This window comes from Melospiza georgiana, chromosome 22 (assembly GCF_028018845.1).
Source record: "Melospiza georgiana isolate bMelGeo1 chromosome 22, bMelGeo1.pri, whole genome shotgun sequence".
Taxonomy (NCBI): Eukaryota; Metazoa; Chordata; class Aves; order Passeriformes; family Passerellidae; genus Melospiza; species Melospiza georgiana.
In genome coordinates, this window is record NC_080451.1 from 8,200,616 (window position 1) to 8,228,606 (window position 27,991).

The 27,991-nt window shown below is 54.0% G+C and overlaps 1 protein-coding gene across 3 annotated transcripts; it reads right to left on the minus strand.

Annotated features, from left to right (window-relative positions):
• Positions 1 to 59: 59 nt before the first annotated feature.
• On the minus strand, positions 60 to 27,991 carry TP73 (tumor protein p73). 3 transcript variants are annotated; one of them, XM_058039202.1, is made up of 13 exons: positions 27,933 to 27,991; positions 27,156 to 27,273; positions 21,589 to 21,834; positions 8,573 to 8,759; positions 8,364 to 8,479; positions 7,770 to 7,879; positions 6,727 to 6,869; positions 5,896 to 5,984; positions 5,480 to 5,604; positions 4,615 to 4,769; positions 3,756 to 3,888; positions 2,944 to 3,037; positions 60 to 1,019 (listed from the first exon to the last, which is right to left on the minus strand). In XM_058039202.1, the coding sequence occupies exons 1-13, from the start codon at positions 27,989 to 27,991 to the stop codon at positions 696 to 698; spliced, it is 1,899 nt and encodes a 632-aa protein (XP_057895185.1). In that variant the 3' UTR covers positions 60 to 695. The 3 variants fall into 3 exon arrangements, with proteins under 3 accessions (XP_057895185.1, XP_057895186.1, XP_057895187.1); XM_058039203.1 differs by lacking the exons at positions 27,156 to 27,273; positions 27,933 to 27,991 and adding an exon at positions 25,205 to 25,243; XM_058039204.1 differs by lacking the exons at positions 3,756 to 3,888; positions 4,615 to 4,769; positions 27,156 to 27,273; positions 27,933 to 27,991 and adding an exon at positions 25,205 to 25,243.

The following is a 27,991-nucleotide window of genomic DNA, read 5'->3' on the forward strand; positions in this document are numbered from 1 at the left end:
GATAAGGCTGGAGACAGGATTGTCTGCATGTTTACATGCTACAACATGGAATTAATTTACATGACACTGCAGTGTCTCAGGAGTCAGTATCAATTTTTATAGCTTACATGAAAATAAATCTTTCTCCTTACAGCACAGCGAGTTTACTGTATGTACATTCTGTTTATATACACCAACTTTTAAGTACAAGAACACATTGGTAATGGACAAACAGGGTTTTTCTGACTCTGCTGAGGGAAGGGGTGCATTTGGCAGTCCATGGAAATGCAGGATGTGGCTTCACACCAGTCCCTGCACAGGTCAGGTCAGGGCTGAGTCTGTTGCAGTGGCAAAGCCCTCTCAGTCTGGGACACCACGAAGAGCACGGACGGCAAGCAGGGATGAGAAAAACGTGCTGTCCTTACACTGCTGGATGGAGGGATGCTCCAGGAAAACACAAACCACACAGTGCCTCCTGTGCCATGGGCACGCAGAAACCCCACTCTGGCTGCTGAGCTGGCTCGGCTGCCCTCCTCCTTTCCTTCCTCCTCCTCCTCACCTCCAGTTTCCTCCCCAGGCAGGCACCTCCTGCCTGGCTCAGGGCCCGCAGTTCCCCTGGCTGTAACAAACTTAAACTTCTCCAGGTGCCCAAGGCTGCAAACACATTTTTGAGGGGGTGGAGGGGGGTTTATCACCCCGCCAGCATCCGGAGCCCCTCAGTTGATCTCTCCCTCCGTGAACTCCTCCTTTATGGACTGTTTGCGGGATTTGCAGTCCGGCAGGTCGAAGCCGAAGTCGGCCCAGTCGTCGGCGGTGCCGCGGTTGGGGATGGTGATGGTGTGGCGCACGCGGAAGTGCACGGCCTCCATCACCCGCTGCCGCTGCAGCTCGCCCGAGCTGCCGATGGAGATGGTGGAGGCGTTGCTGCTGCTGGAGCGGATCAGCTGCTGGGCCCCGTAGTCGTGGCTCTGCTTGAGCTCCTGCAGGCCCCGCCAGATGATCATGCGGTACTGCTCCGGGATCTTCAGTGCTGCGAGATCCTGCAAGGACAACGCTGCTGAGGCACGGCTGGCAGAATGGGGCTGGACCAGCAGGAGAGAGGCCCAGGTTGTTTTTTGGGGGAAAACATGGGTGCAAAGCCCAGCACAGCAGAGCTGGACCTGCCGCCGTGGCCATGGGTCCATCATGGTGCACCCATGGCCTTGGATGCATCCCAATGCACCCATGGCCATGGATGCCTCCCCTGGGCATCACAGACATATTTTATGAAAAATCCTTTTGCCAGGAATTTTTTCTCCTGAGAAGCTCTTGAGAAGAGGCCTCAGAAATGAAATGTAAACAATAATTATCTGCTGCTGTGCAATGCAACAGGTGCATCTTTGATTGGTCTCATGTGGTTGTTTTTAATTAATGGCCAATCGCAGTCTGGCTGTCTTGGACTCTCTGGTCAGTCACAAGATTTTATTATCATTCCTTTCTATTCCTTGCTAGCCTTCTGATGGAATTTTTTCTTCTATTCTTTTAGTATAGTTTTAATATATCGTTTTCTTTTAATATCATATATAATAAAATAATAAATCAGCCTTCTGAAACATGGAGTCAAGATTCTCATCTCTTCCCTCATCCTGGGACCCCTGTGAGCACCACCACACCCTGGGTTATTTCCTGTTTGTAACCAAGTAACTGCAGGTTTGCAGGTTGGAGATTTTTGTTGTTGTTTTGGGAGGGATTCACATCAAACTGATGTGGAAATGGGAGGAAGGAAGGGATCATTCCCCTTGAACACAGGTTGCAGAGCAGCGTGTGGAGCATCCTTGTGGCCATGCACTTGGGATGCCCTCTGCTCTGGTCCTGGCCCAGCAGGCTGGAGCAGCACCAGCCTCCAGCACTGAGGTGGGTGACCTCAGACTGGGGACATGTGCCAGGACACACACCAGCACAGGGGGGAGCTGCCAGGGGTCCGTGTTAATGCCAGCACAGAGACTCACGGGAGTGTTAACTGGAGCAGACAGCGAGTATGCAATTAGTAGCTACAAACGACTCAGACACACGGCTCTGCCCTGACACAAGTTTTGGCCATTCCTAAACGTTCCCGTGGACAGCTGACAGGCAGTCATGGAGTTAGTTCAGCAAATGGTCCAGAACCAGGCTCAGGTTACACAACTGGCCCCAGCCACCAGTGACAAATCATCATCTCTCCTGCGGGATGCTGCAGCTGCCAGGTAGAGACACTGCTACACCTGCCTGGGGCAAAATGAGGTCGAAACAGGGTCGGGCAGGAGCTCTGTCTCAGTCAAAACACCAGCTCGGGGATTTACAGGGTTTTCCATGGCTCAAAGGGTTCAGGATTATTTTTTGTTTTCCTTTTTCTTGTTCCTCTGATGGGCTGGGGAGCAGCTCCGGTGCCACCCCTGGTACCAGCAGCAGAGGATGATGCTCTGGGCACACACAGGTATTTCCAGCATCCTCTCCATACTTTTTCCTGCTTTTACCTGCTCTGGGCTATTTCATTCCAGACTTCAGCCTCTTTCATTCTAAAGATTAGCAGGGGAAGAGGTGAGACCAGATTAAACCTCCCTGAGCTGCTGTGGGGTGTCCCTGCTGGCTCTGTGGGATATGGGGCACACTCAGCACCTCAGCTGTGTTCTCTGTGATAGGTGGAAAATCTCCCTGAGCTCTGGCCTGGGGATCTTTGATCTCTGTTGTTTCTGAGAGTCTGGAGGAAGCTGAGATTGGTTGTGGGTTTTTGGGACTGGTTGTGATTTTCACCAAGGCCTGAGCAATAGCTACCTCCAAAGGACCATCAAAGGGGCAGGAATGACAGGCATCAATCCTGGGAACACATTCTGTGTGAGGGGCTGGGGCACAGGTTTGCCTTCCTCCAAAACACTTTCAGGTTTGCTTTTCAGACCAACAGGTGTGGGAAACAAGTGGTATAAGAACAGATCTCCCCAAAGCATTTACCTCTATGGATAGGTTCTGCAGGTGGTAAATATTCTGTAACCCTTGTGAGGTGAAATAGTCGATGCAGTTTGGACACCCCAATCCTGTTAAAAAACTGCAGAGAAAGTTTGGAAAATAAAGTGGCATTAAGTTCTCATGAACAACAGCTGTGTCCCATCTCTGTGGGACAGACCATGGCAGGTGGGGGATGTGGAGAGTTCCATGGGTGCTCCACTGGCACTAAGGTCAAAGCACACTGTGGGGTTGTGTTCATTCCTAAAACTACACATGTTTTCCTCCTGATTATCTGAGATTTTGGCTCAGGAACTCATACAATATGAGGGAGCTCAAGCTACTGGGGAGGGGGATCAGGGCATGCCCTGGGCTCTGCCCTGTGTGGATGCTGGCCCAAGGTCTGTCAGAACATCCGTGGTCTTTTTAAAGGCCAAAACATGAAAAACCTGCAGAGCTGTAAATGCATTTCTGGTTGAAATAAGCCACATAGCCATTTCCAGGTGTTGCTGGAAGGGGAAGAGGGAAGCTCATAAAGCTACGTGCCATTGGACAGGTAGGACAGGACCCTCTTTAGGATGTACCTAATTTCTAATTGATCAGGGATCAGGAAGGTGTATGAGGGCAGTGGAGGTTCCTGACTGATTGGTAGCTGGGCTTTGGTTGCTCAGGTGCTGCTTCTCAGGTGAGAGGAGCAGCAGGGATTTCTCAGTTGGGGCCAGTGGCCAGCTGACCAGTTGCCAGACAGATGGGAAGGTTAGAGCGAGGGACACAGCGAGGAACAGAGGACAGACAGACAGGACACCAGGTGCCTTCCCTACCTGACGAGGCTGGGGTCAGCGTTGTAGGGTGGAGGGGGGGTGCAGTGGGACCCCGACACCATGGGCTGGGAGGAGTGGCCCCCGTTCATTTCTCCATTGCTCTGCATGGGGTGGCTGTTCAGCATTCCAGGTCCTGGGCAGTGGCAACAAATGCACCCATTAGAAACTACCCAAACCTGATAACCTGTGGGAACCCTGCACAGGGAATATTTCTCTTTCTGCTCTGACCCCCAGAGAAGCACTGGCTTTGACCCTCACCCATGGAGAAAACTTCCAGGACTTCAAGATAGATGAGAGTCTACGAAAGTGTGAAATATATTATAGAGAGTAGAATAGTATGTCACTTGGGTGAGAAAGTTAGGTTTTGGGATTTTTGGTATGTAGTAGATGGAGGCAAGACAGAGGGCATTGGGCCTTGTCCCAAGCTGCTTCTTCTTCTTCATTTACTCCATTTTCTGCAATGTTGGTGGCACAGGGTGATTGGTCAAGGAAAACTGCAGTTTTGGGTTACGTGGACAGACAAGGGATGAGTTATTGGTAGATAGGTTAAAAAATTAAGCATGTTTTAAAAATTAATTGGACGGGGCAACTTTAAAAGACCTTGAAACTGTACATCTGTACATCTGTACATCATTTTGGGGGTGTTTTTCCTGTGCTCAAAGTCTGGTGTAGACAACGTGCTGAGGTTTTGATAAGATAACCGAAAAAATTCAGTGCATCTCCTTTTCCTGACACAGAACTGCTCCATGAGGGTTTTCCCCAACAGGGGAACCCCCAGGGAGGGGCCCAGAAATCAAGACATCAGTAATAAACCCCATTTCTGAGCAGGGAGAGCCCAGCCTGCTGACAGAGGACGTACCCATGGGGCCCAGGCCGGGTGCAGAGCTGGAGCCGTGCTGGGCAGGCTGTCCCACCAGCTGGTTCACAGAGGGCAGCTTGTTGATCCCTCCTCCGTGCACTTTGTTCATGGGGGAAAGGACGGGGCCGTAGGAGGAAGGTGTCTGCAGCTGGCTCCTGTTTTGGGAGAGAGCACTCTGGTCAGACTGGGGTGAGTGGGATGGAGCTGCCCTGCTCTGGCCTGGAGCTCCCTCCCAGCCCATCCAGCCTCCCTAGTAAAGGTGCTCAAAGGCTGTGAGGGTCTTGAAGGGCTGCAGGGGTCTGAGGGGGCTTTAGGGGTCTCAGGGACTGTGGCAGTCTCAGGGACTGTGGGAGTCTCAGGAGCTGCAGGGGTTTGAGGAGCTTCAGGGCTCTGAGGGACTGTAGGGATTTTAGGGATGATGGAGGCCTCAGTGATGGTGGATGTCTCAGAGCTGTGTGGGTCTCAGGAGGCTGCAGGGGCCTGGAGGACTGGGGGGTTCTCAGGGACTGGGGGGATCTCAGGGGCTGGGGAGTCTCAGAGGCTGTGAGGGTCTCAGGGGCTGTGGGGGTTTCAGGGCCTATGGGGGTCTTGGGGCCTGTGAGGATCTTAGGGGCTGTGAGAGTCTTTGGGGCTGTGGAGGTCTCCAGGGCTGGGAGGGTCTCAGAAGCTGTGAGGGTCTCAGGGGCTGTGAAGGTCTCAGAAGCTGTGAGGGTCTCAGAAGCTGTGAGGGTCGCAGGGGCTGTGAGGTTCTCAGGACCTGTGAGAGTCTTGGGGCCTGTGAGGGTCTCAGGGCCTATGGGAGTCTCAGGGGCTATGGGGGTCTCATGGAGTTTTGGGGGGTCTCAGGGGCTGGGGCAGGACTCACTGCCTCTGATGGAGCTGCTGCTGCTGCTGCCGGTAGGAATCCACCAGCTGCTGTGGGACCAGCTCCACCAGCTCCAGGCTCTCCTTTATCTTCATCAGGATCTCAAAGTTCTCCCGGCCTCGCACCTGGAGGAGGGAACAACACCAGGACTTTGCTTTATTCCCGTCCCACCTGGCCAATTCCTCATGCTCCCTTTTTTTTTCCACCCAGACTACTGTCACTGTGGCCAGGGACTGTTTGGGATGCCCCAATCCCTTGGACATGTGCATCCATGGATGCTTTTGCTCCTATTCCCAAGGCCTCTACTGTCCTAAGGAGCCATATCCCCCCGCCCAAGGTGTTTCTGGCAGAGGGGACGATGTCCCACCACTGTCCCAAATGGATTTCTGACCCCATTGCAGCTCACCCACACTTACAGGCACATAGTACATCTCCTCCTCCCCGTGCCTCCGTTTCTTAATGCCAGTGCCCAGCGCTGGGATGCCCTGGGGGCTCTGCTTGAAGGCTGGAAAGGAGAGGAGAAGAGAATTGATAGAGTTGTGGGAGACAGGATTAAAATTAATATTTTTTAAAATCAGAGAACATTTCTTTTCTATGAAAAAATTCAGGTTATGCATCATACAAAACAGGGAATATTATGATGTTATGAACAAGTTTATGAAGCTAAATTTTTTGTGGTACATTGAACATTTTAAAAGTTATTTGCTTACTGGTAAGTTAAAAGTTGTTTGATTACCAGGTAATCATAGCTTTGGAAAATATATTCTGGTGGGGCTTTGTGGGGGTTTTTTGTGTGGTTTTTTTTTTTTTGTGTTTTCGAGCTCTGTTTTGAAAGTTACGAATACATGGCTAAGACTTCACATGGAAGGCCATGAAAGGTGATTTCATAGGAGAAATAGACTTTTGTTTATATTACTGTACATGTTGCTGATTCTCCTGAGGTATTTTTTTCTGATTATTTTAGGTTTATTAAATAGTTCTTATTTTGTTGATAATTTTGTAAAAAAAGGTAACCATTCCCTTGGGGCCTGCCATGGGTGTGTCCCTTTGTTATTGTCAATAATGAATTTATATATCCAGCCATGAGAGCCATGCCCAGGCTTTGTGAGGAGAGGGTCGGGGTCCAACTTATGAGATTTAGTGGAGAAAGGTCAAAGCATCATCTCAGAGTGTGGATTTGAGCCCAGGCTTGTGGAGGGCAGGGATTTTGGGTGTCCCGAGCCCCCCACCCCTGTCAGGGCACTCACTGCGCTTGTTGGCGTTGCCGTTCTTGGCCGTGCTCTCATTCAGGGCTTGCTGCTCTCGGAAATGATCTTCATCAGCTTTCCTGTCCCTGCCAGGACAGGCACAGATCCGCCCCTCGAAGGATCTCCTCCCCAGGACCTGCCCGCTGGGAGAACAGCACAGTCAGTGGCCCTGCTTCCCCATGGGAAGGGCAGAAACCACACCAGAGACCCTCAGCGAGCCCCTGAGCAGCGGGGAGCAGGGGAAGGCTCCATCTGACCAGGCCCTGGTCCCTCCGTGCCAGCCCCTCTCCAAGCTGGCAGAGGGAGCATTGCTGTGCAAAGAGCTGGGGCAGCCCCATCCCGTTCCCTGAGTCTCGGGTTTTGGTGGTTAATTGCTGCTCTGAGATGTGCAGGATGTCTCTGTTTCAGCCCGTGTGGTTGAAGAACGAGTCTGGACTCTTCACTTTTTGGTCTTGAGGTTGTTTATCAATTCTTATCTCTAAAATTTTCTTTCTGCCCAGCCGAGGTCTGCTCAGCAGGGCAGCCACAGGCACTCTGTGTTGTCCTTTTATACTACAAACTACGTATAACATATTTACGCTTAATTCCCAATACCTATCACCTGTGTTAGACAGTGCACTTCTACTCTAAACCAATCCCAAAGTGCCAACATCACTGCAGAAAATGGAGAACAAGAAGAAGAAGGAGAAAGGCTGGACATTCCCAAGTTCCTTCATCTTGTCCCCATAACCCCCATACCAAAAATCCTAAAACCTACATTTTCACCCAGTGATAATTTTATTATTATACTATTCACACTTGTGTGACTTTCAGGTCCTCATACAAAGCTGGTAACTTGCTCCAAGGGTCACAATCAAATCCCCAGGTGTTCTGGGCAGCGTGCCAGGGTCTCCGAGCCCCCTGATGGGTTCCTCAGCAACTCTGGACACCCAGAGGGATGCACTGAGTTCTGAAACCTGGGGATGCTCCCTGAAAGGGAGGGTTCCTTCCCCAGCCCTCCCTCGATGGGAGGGATGCCCAACCCTGCTCCCACAGCCACTCACTCTCTCGTCTCCAAGGTGATGATGATGAGGATGGGCCTCCTGTTCATCCCTCCCACGCAGCTGCTGTTGCACATGAAGTTGTACAGGATGGTGGTGAACTCGGTCCCCACCTGGCCGGGAGGAGAGAGCAGGCGCTGAGTGGGGAGTGATGGGGGGAGGCAGGCTGGGATCCCCAGGGAGTGAAGAAGAGGAGGGGAGGCAGGCTGGGATCCACAGGGAGTGAAGAAGAGGAGGGGAGGCAGGCTGGGATCCCCAGGGAGTGAAGAATCAGGGCTGGACCCTCTGGCACAGGGCTGGTGCTTTGGCAGGATGAGCAGGGGAACATTGGGGATGGTCCCAGCTGGAAAAAGGGGACTGCACAAGGACTGTGGGGGCACCACGGGAAGGAGTGGAGGGGATATCCCATCACATCCCACTTCACAAGACCAGGCTGCTCTTGGATGCTTCACAGGGCTGGGACCTGCAGGTTCTGGAGTGTGCCAGGGGACGAGCACAGAGTGGTCTCAGATGTGCCAGGGCAAGGGGGACATTGGGCCCAGCACCCCAAACCAGGGAGGTTCCTGGTCCTTGTCCCCACCACGAGCAGCCGGGTACCTGAGGGGGCTCGTAGGGCACCATCACGCTCTGCCGCCCCGTCACTGGGTCATCCACGTACTGGGACAGGTTGTTGCCTTCCACCCGGATGAGGTGGCTGGCAGGGGCTGACTGGCCTGCAAGGAGAACCTGCAGTTAGAGCCATGGCTGCCCAGGGTGCTCATCCTGAGCACAGGAGGGTGGTGACACCAGGGACATGCAGCCCTCACCGTCGTTGAAGTCACGGCCCAGCTCGTGGTTGGGACAGCGTTTCACCACCTCGGTGACGTGCTCTGCCTTCTTGTAGACGGGCATGGCCCGGATGATGGTGCCCGGGGGAGGTGAGGTGGACACCTTGATCTGGATGGGGCATGTCTTGGCGATCTGACAGTAGAGCTTCTTCAGCAGCGGGGAGTACTGGAAAACAGGAGACATCCCTCAGGTGAGCATCATCACTGGTGGGGTGGAGGGTGCTGCCCCATGCAACCTCAGCTTCCTCTGCTGCTCTGATGTAAAGGCAGAACTTCCTTCTCTTCCCTTTATCCTGGAAATGTTGGAATCTGACAATTTCACCCACATAAACCAGATACAGCCACCTCTTGGGGCATGGAAGGGTTTCCCTGATGGGCAAGGGCTCTGGCACCACTGCACTGAGACAGAGGGAATCTCACTGGAAATCACCATAACCCTCATTCATGCATCACTCAGCCCGTTTTGGAAACAATCCTGAGTCTGTTCTAACACACGGAGCGCTCAGAGCACTGACACACCACAGCCTGAGCAAATCATGCTTGATGCCATTAACACTGTCACAGTGATTAGGCAGGACCTGGGAGTTGAGTTCTGACACAGATGGGTTTGCCCTGATCCTGACTCAATCCTTTGCAGCAGCAGTGGCTCATGGAGGGGACAGGGTGGGGACAGGATGGGGACCACTGTCTGGGCTGGCTGTGGGAGGAGGATGCTCTGTGGCAGCTGCAGGCAGTGCCAGGAGTCACTGCTGAGCACAAAATGGTGTGTGGCCACCAAATTCCTCCCCGTGAGGACACAGTGAGTTTTGCTCAGTGGCAAACTTGGATGGGAGAAGCTCTGGGGGCTGCAGCCTGTGCCCCTCCAGAGAAGGAGGGGAAGGAGAGCCTGTCCTTCACCTTCCAGGAACTGCCCAGCTGTGGGGATGTGCAATTCCCTTCCACCCCAGCCGTGCCACGCTGTTTTCCACCTCGCAAGGAATGTGTTTGCTGTACACCAGCCCACCCCTGTGCTCGGAGCAGCCCATCCCTGCATGGCAGGGCATGTTCCTGCTCCAGGTATTTTATCTCATCCCCACAACACAGCGCCCGGTGCCAAAAAAATACCACCGTGCAGAGAGCGTTTGTGGGGATGTTAAAGCTTGTCCTGAGCCATCCAAATACAGGTGTGCCAAGGGCAGGCTCTACTCTCCTTGTGCCAGGCAGTTCCTGAGCTGGGGCTGCCCAAAACAGGGGCTCAGCACAGGGCTGGAGGGTGTTCAGGGGCTCAGTGATGGCTCAGTCCCCAGTTTTCCTGGCTGTGACATGTCCCAGTGCAGCTGTGGGTCAGGCAAGAAGGATTTGCATCTCCCAGTCCTGCTGCTCCCACCATGAGGACAGGAACAGGGCAAAAAACAGAAACCATATCTGGGTTTGTCTCATTAAGGTGGTCTCTGGGAAGACATAAAGGGCAGAGGATCTGCCAAGGCAAACAGCAGCAGCTCCTGCAGCTCCTCCAGCACTGCACTGGTGGTGGCCAGCCGCAGGTACCAGCTCAGCTGATGTGTCCTGGGTGTCCCAAGATCAGAATCTGATCAATGGGGTGTCCTGGGTGTGCCAAGATCAGAACCTGATCAGTGGTGTGTCCTGGGTGTGCCAAGATCAGAACCTGGTCAATGGGGTGTCCTGGGTGTCCCAAGATCAGAACCTGGTCAATGGGGTGTCCTGGGGGTCCCAAGATCAGATCCTGCTCAGTGCTGGGGGAGCAGAAGGATGCCGTGGTCACTGGAGGGTGGTGGCTGAAAGGTACAACATGCACTTGAACCTGACAACAAGATTAATCCTTATTTTTGCAGGCACTTGGACTCACCCAACAAGAGAGGATGCTCGGAAACCCCTACAGAAATCCCCAAATTTTGCACTCATACCGGATGATGCTGACTACACCTTGACTCCATGGCCAGCTTGGCTTCCTGGGTGTGATCCTGCATCCCCAGCAGGGATTCTCAGGGATTCTCAGGGCTGAGCTGGAAGTGTGGGCTCCACTCACAACGTGGTGACTCTGCTCTGCCTGGCTGGAAACTCCCATGTGGCTGCAGCCCATGGGACCCACTCACCCACCACAAAATGGGGTTCAACACCCTCATTTAGAGGAGCCACCATGGCAAAACAAGGGTTATTTGGAGGGGCTCTTCCTTGCCAGGTGTTAAAATACTGACAACTCCTGTCAAAGGATCTTTTCATGTAGACATTCCCGGGCAGCCCTCAACATGCCTGGGAACTATAACTGCTCTGGAAGAGCAGAGGTGCATAATGGCAAGTTCTTTGGTAACAAATTCTCTCATTATACCATGTTATGACATGGATAAATCTCTGTTAAATAGCAGAGTGATGCCCTGCAGGGGGAAGGCGGCCGCTCCGTGCAGACTTGCCTCTGCTGATAACCTTATCATGTCCCAACAGCTCCGGGATCGCCTTCAAAGATCCCTCCACAATAACAAACTATTCTTTTAAGGAACTCCCCGCTGATAATTCTGGGCAAGAAAAGTCCAGGCTGTGCTGCTGATTCCTCTCCCTGTGGAGCCGTCCTGTGCCAATCTCCAGCTGCAGCCAGGGCTGAGAGGTCTCACAGAGCCAGGCTGCTCCTGGCCACCAGGACAATCAGCATTGTGTTTTAGTGATGCCAGTAGGTTCTGCTCATGGCCACCAGCACAACCAGCAATGTGGTTTTGGGATGCCACAAGGAGGTTCTGCTTATGGCCACCAGGACAACCAGCATTGTGTTTTTGGGATGCCACAAGGAGGTTCTGCTCATGGCCACCATGACCAGCACTGTGTTTTTGGGGTGCCAGGAGGTTCTGGTCCTGGCCACCACGACCAGCACTGTGTTTTTGGGGTTCCAGAAGGTTCTGGTCCTGGCCACCAGCACAACCAGCATTGTGTTTTTGGGATGCCAGGAGGTTCTGCATGCCCAGCTTGGCAATGCACACTCTCTGTAGAGGACAGTAAAACCTGCACTGTGTAGAGTGTCCCTGAGCAGACATCTCTCTCCTCTGTTATCTGTATTTGATAGTTATCAGCCTCATGCACATCTCTGCTGCATCACCTGAGGTCCTGGTGCCTCCCAGCACAGCCATACCCTGCACAGCGCCCTGCAGGGACCACAGGCACCACGTGCTGCTCAAGCGTGACATGAGGCAGTGGCAGAGCAGAGTCCAGAGATCAAAATGATGGGATTTAATCTCAAACCAGCATGGTTGCCTTGCTGCTTGGCTCTCTGTGTGCCACGGCTGTGTTCCTGCCACCTGCACAGGGGAACCTCAGTCTGTTCACCCACATCCTTCCCGTTCTGCAGGGTTTAGACAAACTGACCTCTCAGGACATGGCAGCTGGTCACAGCCAAAGCTCAGGTCACTTGAGCTGTGGCCAGCTTGCTGCCAGGCATAGCAACAACATTTCGAGGCACCTGAACCCCTTCCCCCTGACATGTCCAGACCTCAGCTCCAGGATTCTTTCACACCTACAAAGAAGCCAGGGTATGTTCTGCTCTGGGCATCTCCTGTCTGTGTCTCCACACCCTTTTCTACCCTGGGGACCTCTGGTGTCTGTCTCCTTGGTTATGTTAGGACTCAGGTCACCTCTGTTCCTGGAAAACACCAGAGACTGTCTGTTATTGAGCATTAGCATGTGTTTGAGGAACACAAATGGTTTCTGTGGCTTGTGGGTGCTGGGTTGCTTGAACCAGCACAGAGCAGCAGCAGCACTGACAATCTCCCTGGGAGCCTATGGAAACACACAGAACCTCTGTTCCTTTGGGATTTCCTGCAGTGTTGTCCCCAATTTCTGGGCTGATACTGTGATGCCAGCTCTGTCTCTGTCCCTTCCCTGCTACTGCTGTCTGTCCAGAGTACCAGGAATAAGCAAAAAAAATGGAAAAACCAAATTATTTAACTCCTAGCAACCTATAATCTCTAAGCTCTGTTTCCCCAAGAGCTTGGTACCACAAAGGGCCTTTGGATGTGTTTGAAATGCAGCTGCTTTTCGGGTGGGATGAGACCATGCAGCACCACTGCCAGATGGAACAGGAGATAAATCAGTCACCCCATGGTGCCACCAGCCACTGTGAGGCTTCCCCATGGTTATCCTGGTGCTGCTGCCCCAAGGAAATGTGCTGGACACCACAAGATGCCACTGAGTGAATGCCCCACAACGGCTCCTGGATGTGGAGCCTCAGCATCCATCACTGCTCACCCTGAGAGAGCACCAGGAGATGGCTCCAGAGGCTGCTCAGCCCCAGGGCTGCCTCTCCATGCAGGAAATCAGCAGGGAGAGGTGATTTTCCCCATGGATGCTGACAGCCTCACACAAAAAATAACCTGAATCCTCTGCTGGAAAGCCTTCCTGGCCAAGTCCATCTCGCCTGGCCGTCCCTGGGCAGCAGAACCGCTAGGAGGATGTGTCCCAACAGATTTGGAGCCGATAAAATCTTATTTATCTTCAACTGTTGACACCTAAGCGTCTAGACTTGCCTGTTGGGGAAGGCGCAGCCAAGGCCTCCTTTCCCTCTAGAAGGAAATGATTTGCTCAACAATTGCTTTTTCCACAAATCCTCCCCTCCTCCTCTTCTCCTACATTCCAGCCTTCTCATTAGCTTTACTCAAGACGTGTCCGGGACTGCAGTCAATGGATCCCCAATAAAGCCACTGGCCTGGCAAGGGAGAGAGAGAAAGAAAAGCGCTGCCTCCGGCTGCTAATTTCCTTGCACTCCCCAGCAAGCAGCTGCAGAGCTGCATCCTGGGACAGGTTGGGGCAGATCTCAGGCGAGAGGTGATAATAACGTGTCTGTCATCTTCCCCAGACATGTAGCATCTTGCAAACCGCAAATACCGTTAACCGGCTCGGACGAATCTGTTACGGCAGATCCTGGAAGACGTGCCGGCGGCACAGCTAATTTTTTATTTTATTTTTTTTTTTTTTTCTAGCTCTCTGTCTAATTTTTTTTTAATAACTATTTTTTAATCACCGGCCTGTAAACTCCTCACTGAGCTGGAAATTCCTCCCCGAGCTACTTTGTTGCTCATTTACTACGAGGCAGGGTTGAGTGCGACTGGTGGTTGAGAGGAGAGGGGAGTGTCCAGCGGGGCCTGAGGTACCTGTCCAGCACACAGGTGGGCTGAACAGGGGGATGTTGCCCTGAGGATGGCTCTAAGAGGTACCTTGGTGCCCTGTGCCTCCAGTCCCTGCACCACAGTGCTGATGGGTTGGGGTGATGGCCATAAGGGATGTCCCAAAACCCATCTCCCCACGTCTCCATTCTCTGTGTCACAATAATGAAGTGATAGCCATAAGTGGTGCCCCAAAACCCATCTCCCTGTGTCTCCATTTCCTGTGCCACAATAATGATGAAGTGATGGCCATAAGAAATGCCCCAAAACCCATCTCCCCATTCTCTGTGCCATAATAATGATGATTGAAGTGATGGCCAAAAGGATGTCCCAACATTCACCTCCCTGTGCCTCCAGTCCCTGCACCACAGTGCTGATGGATTGGGGTGATGGCCATAAGGGATGTCCCAAAACCCATCTCCCCACATCTCCATTCCCTGTGCTACAATAATGATGAAGTGATGGCCGTAGAGATGCCCCAACACTCACCTCCCTGTGCCTCCAAGTCCCTGCATGGCAGCGGTGATGGGTTGGGGTGATAGCCATAAGGGATGTCCCAAAAATCATCTCCCCACATCTCCATTCCCTGTTCCACAATAATGATGAAGTGATGGCCATAGGGATGTCCCAAAACCCATCTCCCTATGTCTCCATTCCCCGTGCTACAATAAGGATGGATTGAAGTGATGGCCATAAGAAATGCCCCAAAACCCATGTGTCCATTCCCTGTGCCACAATAATGATGGATTGAAGTGATGGCCAAAAGGATGTCCCAACATTCACCTCCCTGTGCCTCCAGTCCCTGCACCACAGCAGTGATGGGTTGGGGTAATGGCCATAGGGATGTCCCAAAACTCATCTCCCCACATCTCCATTCCCTGTGCCACAATAATGATGAAGTGATGGCCATAAGGGATGTCCCAAAACCCATCTCCCCATTCCCTGTGCCACAATAATGATGGATTGAAGTGATGGCCACAGGGATGCCACCAAGCCACCACCAGCTGTGCCCAGCACAGAGGGTCTCCAGGCACTCAGCAGAGCCCCCTGATCACCCCAGGCACCATCAGCTCTGTCCCTACAGATCCCTCAGCCCTACAGACCGCTGAGATCTCAGGGCTCTGCAGCAGAGCAGCACAGGGAGGCTCCCTGTGCTCCAGCCTGTGTTCTTCTACCTTAATTAGCATGCCATTACTGCTAATTAAAATTCCTTGGTTCATCCCCAAAGGACTCCTCTCCCTGCCTTCCCCAGTGAGCACATCCTTAAAATAACTTCCAGTGGGGATCTCTCTCACTCACTGCTGATCCAGCGCTGGCACTCTGAGGGTTTAATCTCTCCTGCTAGGTCTGACTCCCTCTGTGTGGTGGATACTCAGATCCCCTGTCCAAGCCAAGCCCAGAGCTCCCTCCCACTCAAAAAAGGAAGCCACAAATCCAGCAAGGAGGCTGCTCACACTGCCAAGGGTGCAGGGAGCAGGCTGGGAGGAGAGGGGAGGGAAAAGGAGGCTGGGAATTGCTGCTGGGAAGGAAATGGGAAAACCAGCACAGCAAGAGCAGGATTTAGGGGGAAACCACGGGCTCTGGAGCATCCCAGGAGGGGCTGTGCCATGCAGGAGGGGCTGTGCCATGCAGGAGGGGCTGCCCCTCTGCCCTCTCTCAGCCACTGCTGAGGTGGGCACAGGCAGCATGTGGGTTTGCCAAGGGCACACCAGCATCCTTTCCCCCTCCCATGCAGCAGAGATCAGGGCTCCCAACCCTCTCCCACCTCTCCTTCCCCATGGAGCAGCACTGCCAGGAAGCCATTCCCTTGACCTGTGCATACCAGACACGTTGGAGATAGTGGAACTGATAGCGGGATCGTGTTGGAACATCACACACCGAATTCCTTTGCCTTTTTTTTCTTAATTCCATTGTGTCTGGAGCTCCTGGAGCCTCATCCACACCCTGAGAGAGCTGGTGGAAAGCCTCCAGTGGTTGGCTTCGATGGGCTCTGGAGCAGGCTTGGTGCTGAGGCTGCTTTCCTGCTTCTGGCACACCAAAATATCAAAATATGGGACTCAGGGTGTCCCCAGCTGTTTCTGCCCAAATCAAGTCCAGGCCATGTCTGTTGGACAGCAACCTTCCTGGGATATGGAAAGGTGCCAGAGAGAGTTTGCAGAGGGGGTCTGTGGTACAGAGATGCTCCTGAAGAATTTTCCCTCCTCTTCATATCTGCCTCTACCCCAAAAAGCCACAGACAGTGGCCAGCAAGGGGAGAACCTTCCTCCCATCCTCCTCATTCAGTCAGGACCACAGAAAGCATTTCAGCTCCTCTGTGCTCATGCTCCAGCTGCAAGATCTATCAAGTAAGTGGAGCCAGCTTCACTCTGCCATCTCCCCCTGGCTGAGCACTGGCATGCAGACTGGTTTGCTGTGGGTGACTGCTGGACAGCCATCCATGGAGCAGGAGCAGGAGCAGGAATTGAGGGCGGAATTCAAACAGAGCCGGTCTGTACTAGTACAGTCATGAGGATCATGTACACTGTGGTGAACAGTGTGGTTAGAAGGGTGAGAAGAAGGGCTCAGGTGTTTAGGTAGGATGTGTTTAGGCTTTCAATGATTTGAGTAGAACCCTGCCGGGATTGGTGTTCCTGCTAGGGCGAGGTTGCCGATGGTGAGGCATGCAGTGGTTGTGGGCAACATCTTTTGGAGCCCTCCTATTTTTTGGATGCCTTGTTCACCATTTAGGCTGTGAATGACGGAGCCTGAGCGCAGGACGAGCATGGCTTTGGAGAACGCGTGGATTGAGATGCATTCTCCTCCCGTCCAGCCTTCCCCTCGCAGGCTCTTTGCTCCCCAAAACAGCAACAAGACAACCCCGGGTGTAGTCCCATGGATGTATCAGAGACCCTCCCTGCCTGCCTGCCTGCTCGGAGGTTTGTCCATCTCCTCCCGCTTCCAGGAGCCCCCACGTCCCTTTGCAGCCCGGCCGCGGGAAGCCAAAGACCCCATTAACACCTCCGCATCTCCGGCACGGGCGAACAGCGCTCCGCCGCCAACCTGACTTGAGAAAAATCCTAATTATCCGTCAGTTACCAGCTGGCTGGCGTGGCGAGGGGCTGCGGCGAGAAACCCACGGCGCTGGGCTGCAGCGTGTCCGGGCAGCGGAGCCGCCGGGGCCGGGCAGGATGCCGGCGTGCCCCGGCTTGCCGTGCGCAGCTCCCCGGGCTCTGCCTGCCCGAGGGGGGCTTCCAACCGCAGGGAAAAGCTTATTTTCGGCATCTGGCCGCTGCTCCCTGCGATAAGAAGGCCATTAAAAATGAAAAGGGAGGTGGGAGCAGATTGGGGGGCTTCCCGCAGGATGGGCGAGAGCGGGTGCTGCTGTCCAGGGATGGGGACACAAATGTCACACCCATCACTGCTCAGAGTCCCTCTGCCAGGACAGAGCTGGGCAATGCCAGTCCCAAGGCTTCACCCTTCTCCATTCATCTCTTTTCTAAAATTAGAAAATCAGCATTTTGAAGCATTTTGAAGAGAGAGCAGCTGGTGATGTTCTGGTCCCACTGCCCTCACTGCTGCCCTCAGACCTCTGATGATTTTCTGCTCCCACCGCCCTCACTGTTACCCTCAAACTCCTGATAATGTTCTGCTCCTACTGCCCACATTGCTACCCTCAGACCCCTGATGATGTTCTGGTTGCATTGCCCTCACTTCTACCCTCAGACCCCTGATGATGTTCTGGTTGCATTGCCCACACTGCTGCCCTCAGACCCCTGATGATGTTCTGCTCCCACTGCTACCCTCAGACCCCTTCCTCCTCCTCCTCCTGCATTGAGTCAGGGGTGTCTGCTAAAGCACATCTTATCTCTGGAGAGATATGCAGACTCCTCATTTGAATCCTTCAGGAGTTGGGAGAATCCACCACATTCCTTGGTAAATTGTTCCTATGGTTAATTATCCTCACTGCTAAAAAAAAAATAAAAAATAAACCTCCTTGTTTCTAGTCTGAATTTGCCTGGCTTCAGCTTCCAAGTGCTGGATCTCATTCTGTCTTTTGCTATTAGATGAAAGAGCTGGCTGCTATCAGGAACCATCTCCTGGGTACACCACCATCGAGCCCCCTTGCTCTTCTTGGGGGGAACTTCCATGCAGAACATTTCTGTGGTATTGCTCTACAGAGCATCTGTTCCAAACTGTTCATTTTCTTCACATTTCCATCCCAGGCCAAGGCTGTTTTGTCAATAGAGGGTTTGAAGGGTGGGCAGGAGCACCATGTGTGGACACTGACACTGATTTGCCCAGCCCTGTACAGCAAGTATTTGTCCAGCATCCTACAGGGGCCAGCTCAGCTGGCCCTTAGGAGCTCTAGGAGAGGGAGAATGGGTAATGCCAGGTCTCCCAGAGGGATTCAAGTCAAAACCCTTCAAAACCAGGAGGCCATTGGGCTACACACCTCCATCAACCAAAACTCGTGACTATATCAAAAAACGATGCCAAATCTTTTGACAGGCTGATTCACACAAACCATTTGTCTTGGCATTGCCTGCTCACCAGCTGTCCTTTCCTTTTCTGTGGCCAGATCCTCCATGATTCAACCCCAAATTGCAGGAGACCTTCAGCTAAGAGTCTTTCCAGTGCAGCAGAGCCCTCTCTGCTCCAAAATGCTGCCCAGAGTGATGGCTCTGCCCAGCTCGTGGTCAGTGTTGGTGGCAATTGATCAACCACCCTGGCATGGATTATTGGGTGCAGAAAAGCTCAGAGTATTCAAAAGCCACGAGGCTTCCCCAGGAGGAACAGCCTGGGTTGGTTGTTGGTTCTTCCCCAGTGCTGCCCCAAAGCAGAGCACCAGGATGGTTGGTGCTGCTGAGCTTGGTGTGGCCATCACTGCTCTGTCAAATGTCCCTTTCTGTGCCCAGCCCTGCTGACCATACATTCCCCTTCTCTTCCCTGCATTCCCCAATGGCTTTTCTTCACCTTAGGTGTGTGTGCCCAGCTCCTGTGGAAGCTCACACAGAGTTATTTGTGAGTTCACTGACAACACAAAACACATTTGTTTTGCTGAGCCCCTTTCCCCATTAAACCAGGATGAGCTCTCAAGTGTGGCAGTGGCACTGCAGAGCTCACAGTGAGTTGGAGGAAGGCATTGGCCTCATCTTCCAGCCCTGACCGTGCCTGTGACAGCCCCAGCCAGGAGGACACCAGGAGGACACCAGGAGGGACAGGCAGTCACACCAGCAGGACAATTTCTCATGTGGCACCTTGGCAAGCCCAACATGCTGCACCCATCCCTGGCAATCCTGCAGGAATCACTGCTGCAAATGAAACACCCCCTGTGCTCTCCAGGGTGCCCCATGCTGCCAACCCCACTGCTGCTCTCCACCAGGCTCAGCCCCAGTGCAGGTGGGCACCGGCCCTGCTGCCAACCTGCTCTGGGGCATGCAGCCACGCCAGCATTGTGGCTCAGAGAGCCACACACCTCCGAGTGTCCTCACAAGTGTTAAAGTCAACTCAGGCATTCAAATCCTCACTGCGGACCCTTCCCAGGACCCCTCCTTGCAGCTGTGGGTGGCTCCATGCTCCATGGATGCTCCCAGCCACCCCTGGAATGGAATGAGCGTGTTCTCCGGGCAGCTCCCGGGTCCAGCTGTCCCCCCGAGGCTCAGAGGGCACCGTGTGGCACTGCCGGCTCTGAATCCCACAGAGGCTGGGGAAAAACAGCCACATTCTGTCCTGGTGAGCCGAGCTCCCAGTGGGACACAGCCAGAGGAGAACAGTCAGCACAGGGTGATGCGAGACAGCCTGAGCTCCCTTTAGAGCTGTGGAAAGATCCCAGGATGGTTCCCAGGAGGGGAGCCCTGCTGCACTGCCTCTGCTCCACCCCAAAACCATCCCACTCCACCTGGGGACAGTGGCAGGAGAGCACCGGGCACGTTCTGGCCCCCGTCCCTGCGTGCCAGGACAGCACATGCTGCAGTCCTGGTTTCGGTTTCCATCGGGAGCTTTAGGACGGGAATGAAGAAAGGAAAGCTCCTGTGCAGATTTACCTGCGGCTGACAGGAGTTATCCATCCCCTAGCAGGGACAGGAGCGGGCTGGAATCACATCCTGCCCGAGGATTCCGCTTTACTCACTTCCTAATGAAATGCCGCAAGGGGAGAAAGTGGAAAGAATGGAATGGAGATTTAACCATTCCTGCGAGGGCAGGGCGCTCAGCCACGGCGCTGTCCCGAGTCCCCGGTCCCGTGAAGCAGCAGGGGAAGCTGCTGGACTGCACCAGCCGGGAATTCTGATTTCAAACACCCCATCGCTGCTGCTTTCCCGCTGTAGCACCCATTGGTTTCGGCAGGACACAGCCCCAGCTCTGCCGAGCTGCCGGAGCCCGTCCCGTCCCGCATCCTCCCAGCACAGCCGGGAGCATCCCATCCCATCGGCCGCTGCCCGGGGTGTCCCTGCACCGCAGCATCCAGGAGGGATGCTGCCAGGCAGGAGCGATTGTCTTGGCAATTTAACCCGCCACCTTCCGCAAACAAAGGTCATTATCACAGCCGGGCATTAAACACCGCTGGGCTGCTCTGCCCGTTCCATGGCAATGTCAAACCGCAGCCCCGGAGGGAATTCTGCTGCTCCTGAGGGGTGTCAGCCGTCCCATCCCAACCTTCCTGCTCTGTCAGTGCTGCTTGGAGGAGAAAACCCGCTTGGGCACGGTCAGCAGCTCCCTCAGAGGCGCTGCGGGATTGACACTGGTGCCACTGGCCACAAGTCCTTAAAAACACCACGCTGAGCCAGCAGCATGGCTGAGAATTTTTTTTTGCCACAAAAAGCAGAGCAGCTTTTTGTGCTCTGCCCGGCCCCTGGGTCCCTGCTCGCAGAGCTGTCCCGTGCCGGGCAGCAGGAGCAGCAGAGGAGCAAATCTGCATCCCAAGAGACAGCAGGGGCTGTGCAGCCACCCCTGCGGGCATCAAAACCATCAAAACCTGCTGCGCTTAAAATCCTTAAAATTCCCGTCCTGTGCAGCCACATCGCCGGGCATCAAAACCTGCTGTGCTTAAAATCCATAAAATTCCCGTCCTGTGCAGCCACATCGCCGGGCATCAAAACCTGCTGCACTTAAAATCCTGCTCGGTTATTTGCTATGACTTGGAGGGATTAAGTTACTCCTCTAATCCGGGATGGAGAAGGACTGTAAATGACATTTTACGGCACAGCTGTAAATGGCAGTCACAGCACAGCTGGGGACGGACAGGAGCAAAGGTCCCTCTCACCCACGGCCTCACTGCTGACAGCACCCGCTGGCAAATACCCTTGGAAACACCATGAGAACAAGGCAGGTATTTCCCCAGGACGGAGAATATTTACCCACAATTAGAGAATCACCAGGAGAGAAGTGACATCCCAGCTGTGCTTCACTCCCCTTTGGGAGAAATACCCTGGGAAGCGCCGTCAGAACAAGGCAGGTACTTTCCCAGGACATTCATTTTTGGAGGACTTTTACCCAAATTTAGGAAGTCGCCAGGAGAGAAGTGACATTCCAACAGTGCTTCACTCCCCTTTGGGAGAAACACCCTGGGAAGCGCTGTGAGAACAAGGCAGGTACTTCCCCAGGACGGAGGACATTTACCCAAATTTAGGAAATCGCCAGGAGAGAAGTGACATCCCAACTGTGCTTCACTCCCCTTTGGGAGAAACACCCTGGAAAGCAAGCAGGGATATTTCCAGCTTCTTCCCTTCCCAAGACCACCACCTGTGCCCATGAAGTCACCATCAGTGGTGGCTCCATCCCGTGTCACCTCCCCATGCCACCACCCTGAGCGCGGTGACGACGCGCTCGGCCGCGCTGAGCATCTCCCCAAAGCGAGTCAGAAACCCCAAAACTCACGGTCCAGGTGGCCGATTTGGCGGTGCTGGATTGCTGGAAGGTCACCTCGAAGTGGTGGGGACCGGGGTAGTCGGTGTTGGAGGGGATGACGGGCGCCGGGGACATGGCCTCGAAGGTAGAGCTGGGCTGCGAGTAGGGCGAGTGCGTTGGGACATTGGAGGTGTGCTCGGAGCTGTAGGGGCTGGTGGAGGCTGCTCTGCTGCCGATGCTCTGATCCATGCTGCTGTTGAGCAAATTGAACTGGGACTGGAGGAAGGGAAAAAGGGGAGGAGGGAAAAAAAAAAAAAAAAAAAAAAAAAAAAAAAAAAGAGAAAACACCAGCCAGTTTAGAGACGGGGAAACCTCAGGCACCTTTCTGCAGGGCTTGGGTGTCCTGTTACAGCCTCCTTAAAGGGCCAGCATTGCGGGAGGGGAGGCAAAGGAGCTGGTCTGGGTGGCTCGGCTTTTCTGACAGGTCGCCACTTGTGTGAGGGATGAAATCCGCGTGCTTAAATCACCCCCTTTGAGCTGCTCCATCCAGCGAGGTGCCCCAATCCCGGGTTTCTGGAGCACCTGCCTTGGGAAAGCCACGTTTATGGCGGTGGGGAGAGGGCAGGGGGATGTGGTAGGGTTTGCTCAGGTGTGGGAAATGTTCAGCTGCAGGTGAGGAGTGGCAGCCAGCCCTGTCCTGCACGCAGGGCTCTGTCCCTTCCAGCAGCCAGAGTGCCACAGCTCGGTGAAGCCACCCTCAAGGCGAGCAGCAACCCCTGGCCGCGACATCGCTCCATGGCCACGGCCATTCCCCATTTCCCACCCTCTTTTCCAGCCTGTCCCTGGTGTGTTCACCGGTCAGGACACACACACACACAGCCCCACATCACTCCCCAGCAGTGGTTTGTAGCTGTTTTCCAGCGGGATGGCTGCTCCCAGCCCTAATTTGGGCTAAACCTCAAACCTACAAAGCAGGAGGCTGCGATGCAAAGCGCTGCAGCAAGGTCACAGGGCAAATGGACACACTTAGGCAGGTCCTGGCTCCTATTCCAGACCTGTTGGGCCAAATCATGACTTTTTACAATTTTTTCCTTATTCCTCTTCTGATCAATTACTGTCAGATTCTTCCAATAAGAGCTGGCAGCTCCTTTACCCAAGCACAGCAACATTCCCAAGAGCTGTGTGGCTAAAGAAATCTTAGTATTTCCTTAGAAAATCAGACTCAAATACAACTGTTTCCCAGATGAAGTGGGATGGGTTTTTCCCCCAGAAATCTGCAATTCTCGGGGTTTTTTTCCACAGAAATCTGCAATTCTGGGTTTTTTTTTTCTCCCAGAAATCTGCAATTCCCGAATTGCTCAGGGGATGGGGTTTTCCCCCCAGAAATCTGCAATTCTCAGGTTTTTTCCCCCAAAAATCTCCAATTCCCGAATTGCTCAGGGGATGGGGTTTTTCCCCCAGAAATCTGCAATTCTCGGGGTTTTTTTCCCCCAGAAATCTGCAATTCCTGGATTGCTCTCACCCCGCAGCCCCAGAGGCAGTGCCGGTGACCACGCACAGCGTCGGGTGCATTGCCATGTGTCACCCCAGCACTTCAGCAGGGACACAGCACCCATGGACTGCCCTCACCCCTGTCCCCAGCACCCTCTGGAGCAGCTCTGCGAAGCCCAAGAGCTGTGGAAACAGCCGTGGGCACAGCCAGCAGGCTCAGCCTTCTCCAAAGGGCTGCGAGGCTCACGGCTCAGGAATCAGGAAAACGTGTTTTAACTTGGGATCCCAACCTCACCCAACCCTCTCCGGTGTGGAATGGTTTTAAAGGCAATCATCCTTCTCCAGGGAAGTTCTCCTGTTGCCTGCATCTCTCACAAGGTCGTTGGAGCCTGTGACTAAGTGGAGGAATGCCGAACAAGATCTGGCTTGCTTTTACGCATCCAGCCATTTTCTCCCCTAAAATATGCGCCTAAATCCCTCTATTCCTCCTCGCCGCTCTATAAATAGCCCAGCCAAAGACAAGCCAAGCTCTCCTTAATCCAGGCTTCACCTGGAGAGAAAAACTTATCAGAAACTCTGGCAAAAAAAGGCACATTAGGAAAGCTTTTGCCATCCAACTGGGAAATGGAGCTGCTGCAGAGACACTGAGGTGGCACAAGAAAAGCTGAGGAGAACAGCAGCAAGGGAAAAGGGATTGCTGCTGGATGGGGCAGCACCCAGGAGTATCAGGATGATACTCAGCTGATCCAGGAGTATCAGGGCTGAGCTGTTTTGCCCCCATGCTCAGGGACAGGAGCGTTCATGTGGCTGTGAATGGGCAGGTGAATGGGGACCCACCACAGAATGGAGCATCCCGAGCTCTGGGTGGGAGAAAACCCTCCCTCAGGAGGAATGGTGAGATGTGAGACCCAGGGTGTCACCTCTGACAGGCTGGGCTGCCTCAGCACAAAGCAAAATCAGCACTCTGAGTGCCCCCAGACTTTGGGAATCTGCTGGTGGAGAGACCCAGAGTCAGGTGTGCAGGCAAAACCCCAGACTTGCTGCTCAAAATTGATGAAATTGTGGAAACATTCCCCTAAAAGATGCATTGAAGGCAGGAGTGTTTGTGTGTGTGTGTAAATATGTACATACACACACAGGGATAATTATTCACACAACTGCAGCAACGACCTGCCATGGAACAGCCCCAACAATGGGACACACAGGCTTGGTAACAACAGACTTAAGGTAAAATCGGGAATTAAGAGATTTCCTTATATCTCCAGCTCCCTCTGTGCCTGTGCCGGACGGTTCTGAATCCCAGGGACAGACACAAATCCCTTTTCCCTAAGGAAACAACCTCAGTGCTTGAGCACAGGGCTGGAAATGCATTACCTGCAGCACAGGTACAGCTTCACCTGCCCTGCCCTCCCAGGGATTTCCACCAGGGGAAGGAAGCCTGCCTGGGGAGGCAGTGTGGGCTCAGCTGGGATGACAGAGTGGTGCTGGAGGTGTCCAGAACCTCCAGATCTCCTCAGACACTTCCAGCACCTCCAGATGCTCCTTGCATGGACACTCAGGCTGACCTGTGCACACAGAGCTAAGGGATCCTGCACCCTCAGCACCAGAGCTTTAAATCCCACCCTGGCTGTGATTTGTGGGTGGATGCTCTGGCTCACCTGTACACACAGAGCTAAGGGATCCTGCACCCTCAGCACCAGAGCTTTAAATCCCACCTTGGGTGTGATTTATGGATGGATGCTCTGGCGCACCTGTACATAGACAGCTAAGGGACCCTGCACACCCAGCACCTGAGCTTTAATTCACATCTTGGGTGTGATTTATGGATGGATGCTCTGCCTGAGCCCCTTCCCACCTGTACACACAACTAAGGGACCCTGCACCCTCAGCACCTGAGCTTTAAATCCCACCTCGGGCTCTGCAAGAGGCAGATGGGGCAAAGCAAGAGGAGCAGCGAGTGCCTGCTGAGGCTGCAGCATCCTGCACCAACACAGGGCTGGAGCAGCTCCAGCTCCTCCAGCAGCTGCAGGACAGGGACAGGAGTGCACTGGGGCATCCCCTGGAGCATCCAGCACCCAGGCAGAGCCGGGTCAGGTATCTCAGAAGTGGAGGATAACTCAAAGCAGAGCATCAAAGCAAAGCAAGCAGCACCTACCGTGGTGAAATGCTGCATCGGGTCGCTGATGTAGAGCATTTTAGTTGTCTCGGGGCTCACGGAGCGCGGGGCAGGCTCCTGCCACGGGACTCATGGGGTCGGGCCGGCCGCCGGGCAGGGAGGGGAGGCGGGAGGAGAGGGAGGAGAGCGGGAGCGGGGCAGCGCCAGGGATGCTGCTCTGGCTGCCCGTCCGTGTGCCGCCGTCTGTTGGCTTTTTTTTTGTGCTTTTTTCATCTCCCTTAGTTCTGTCAACTCGCTGCATCCAACAACAAAACGGGGCCCACCCCTTCTGTCCCTCATGACTATTCATTAAAGCACAGGGCAGGCCCCAGCTTGCCCAGTGATGGACTGGGCGATACCAACCATTCCCGCTGCAGGGAGAGCAGGGGTCCAGCTCCACCACCAAACCTGCCTGGATCCCGCTCCCCAAAGCTCCCCAAAGCTTCTTCCAGCCACAGGGAACTGGAGACCTGCTGGGCTGGCAGCTGGCACCAGCACAATGAGGTGCCCACCCTGGCTCTGGGCAGGCGGAGAGCTCTGTGTGTGTGGGAGATGTGGATTGTGGATGGTTGGATGGATGGATGGATGGATGGATGGTTGGATGGATGGATGATTGGATGGATGGATGGATGGATGGATGGATGGATGGATGGATGGATGGATGGATGGATGGATGGATTGCGCAGTTGTCCCCAGCACAATGAGCTGTCCACCCTGGCACTGAGCAGGCAGGGCTCTCTCTACGAGAGCTCTGTGTCTGGGAGATGTGGAGCTGTCTTTGGATGGATGGATGGATGGATGGATGGATGGATGGATGGATGGACGGATGGATATGGATGGACGGATGGATGGATGGATGGATGGATGGATGGATGGATGGATGATGGATGGATGGATGGATGGATGGATGGATGGATGGATGGATGATGGATGGATATCTAGAGGGACAGACAGCAATATATTTAGGGATAGATGCCTGACACAGCATTGGGGTGACCTGCTCAGTGCCACCAAGCACCAGCACCACTGATGTGGCACCGATGTGTGCCAAGAGCAGCAGGAATCAGCACGGACTGGGTGGTGCCTCCCCTCTCTTGCCTTCCCCTCCGGCTGTTGGCATCCTGTTACCAGAGCCCTTCTGGTCCAGAGCCCTTCTTGTCGCTCGCCCCAGGCTGCTCCGGGCTCAGCTTTGCTGACAGCATCAGCGAGGGGAAAGGCGATGCTCGCTCAGCGAGGGGCACAGGCACAATTAGCAGCACTCTGCCCTGCTCCTGCCCGCTGAGAAGGACCGGGGAAGGGAGGGAAAGCGAGCGCAAAGCGAGGGAAAAGGCTCTGGGGGAGGGGAGGCAAGCTGTCAGCGAGGGAAAGAGCGACTTTCCGGAGGGAAACATCGATTTTTCGGAGGGAAACAGCGACTTTCTGGAGGGAAACAGCGACTTTCTGGAGGGAAACAGCGACTTTCTGGAGGGAAACAGTGATTTTCCGCAGGGAAACAGAGATTTTCTGGAGGGAGATGCAGCCAGGAGCCGGGAGCATCCCTGAACACGCCCAACAGCCGGGATGCCTCGCACAGCCCTGATACTTTTCCGAGACTTTGTCTCAGATAGAAGCAAAGGTTTCTGTCAGGAAGGGCAGCAGCACGGACCTGGGACTGTGCTGAGAGCACAGAGTGTCCCTCCAGCAGCTCTGCCTCTGCAGCAGCTCACAAATGGCTTTTGTCCCGGAGCGAATGACACTTGGTACTCAGCTAGAGCTCCTGCCCCGCTGCTGCCTGCACTGATGTTATCTAACAATAAATACCCACGATTTTATTGACCCTTGTGCCATTGATTAACCCTGCCCCAGCAAGGTTGGTTTCTCCCCCAGAGCCCCCAGCTCATCCCTGCAGGGAAATCAAGGATGTGCCCGGCTTAGGTGCCCGTCCCTGCTCTCTGAGCACACTCACCATCACCGAGTCAGTCATGCCTCTCATCTGGAACACGTCCATGGTGACCTCTGTGCTGTTGGAGACCTCATTGCTGCTGCTGGGGTTGGCTGGAGGCAGGTCGAAGTAGGTGCTGTCTGGTTCCCTGGGCAGGAGGTGAGGGCACTGTCATCCCCCAGCTCTCCAGCACAGCCTGTGCCACCACCACCGACCCCCAGAAACTCACAGTCCCCTCAAACCTCATCCCTTTCCCCAACCTTGTCCCTTTCCCCAACCTCGTCCCTTTCCCAAACCTTGTTCCTTTCCCAAACCTCGTCTCTTTCCCAACTTCTTTCTCCATCCTCTGCTTTTATTTCCACCTGGCAGAGCTGTAGGTGCAGGAAATTCTGCACCCACCCAGCTACTCCAGCATATCTGTCACCTTGGGATGCCTTTACGTGAGAGGACCAAGGAAGGAAGATTAAATGAAGCACAATCCTTCTCCCTTGGATTAGAGCATGAGGCTCAAAGGCCAGAAGGCTTGCAAACGTCCTGGTGGGGCTGGGAGATGTTTAATTTTGGAATTGAGGGTTCCAGCTTGAGGGGAGCTCTGACACTGTCCCCATGCTGTCCTGGAGCATTGCTACCCATGGCACAGATGTGGCAAATGGAATGCCATGAGCAAAGTCTGAAACCAGGGAGCCAAATTTGCCAGGTGGAAAAGTGGTTTGTGGAAAGCAGAGGATGCAAAAGGAAATTTGTCTTTTTCACAGAGCCACTGCTGCCTCTGAACGCCCCCATGGGGAATGAGCACACCCCACTCACAGCGAGCTCCAGAGGTGCTCAAATGTGGGGCCTTCATCAGCTGGGGACGGCTGGGACAT

Excerpts from the sequence above, each read along its gene's own strand:
- TP73 (XM_058039202.1), bottom strand. The coding sequence starts at position 27,991 with ATGTCCCAGCCGTCCCCAGCTGATGAAGGCCCCACATTTGAGCACCTC. Across the intron at positions 8,760-21,588 it reads CCAAATCGGCCACCTGGACC|TACTCCCCGCTGCTGAAGAA; the intron begins GTGAGTTTTGGG and ends CCTGTTTTCCAG. Across the intron at positions 7,880-8,363 it reads TGCCCTACGAGCCCCCTCAG|GTGGGGACCGAGTTCACCAC; the intron begins GTACCCGGCTGC and ends CCTCCCGGCCAG.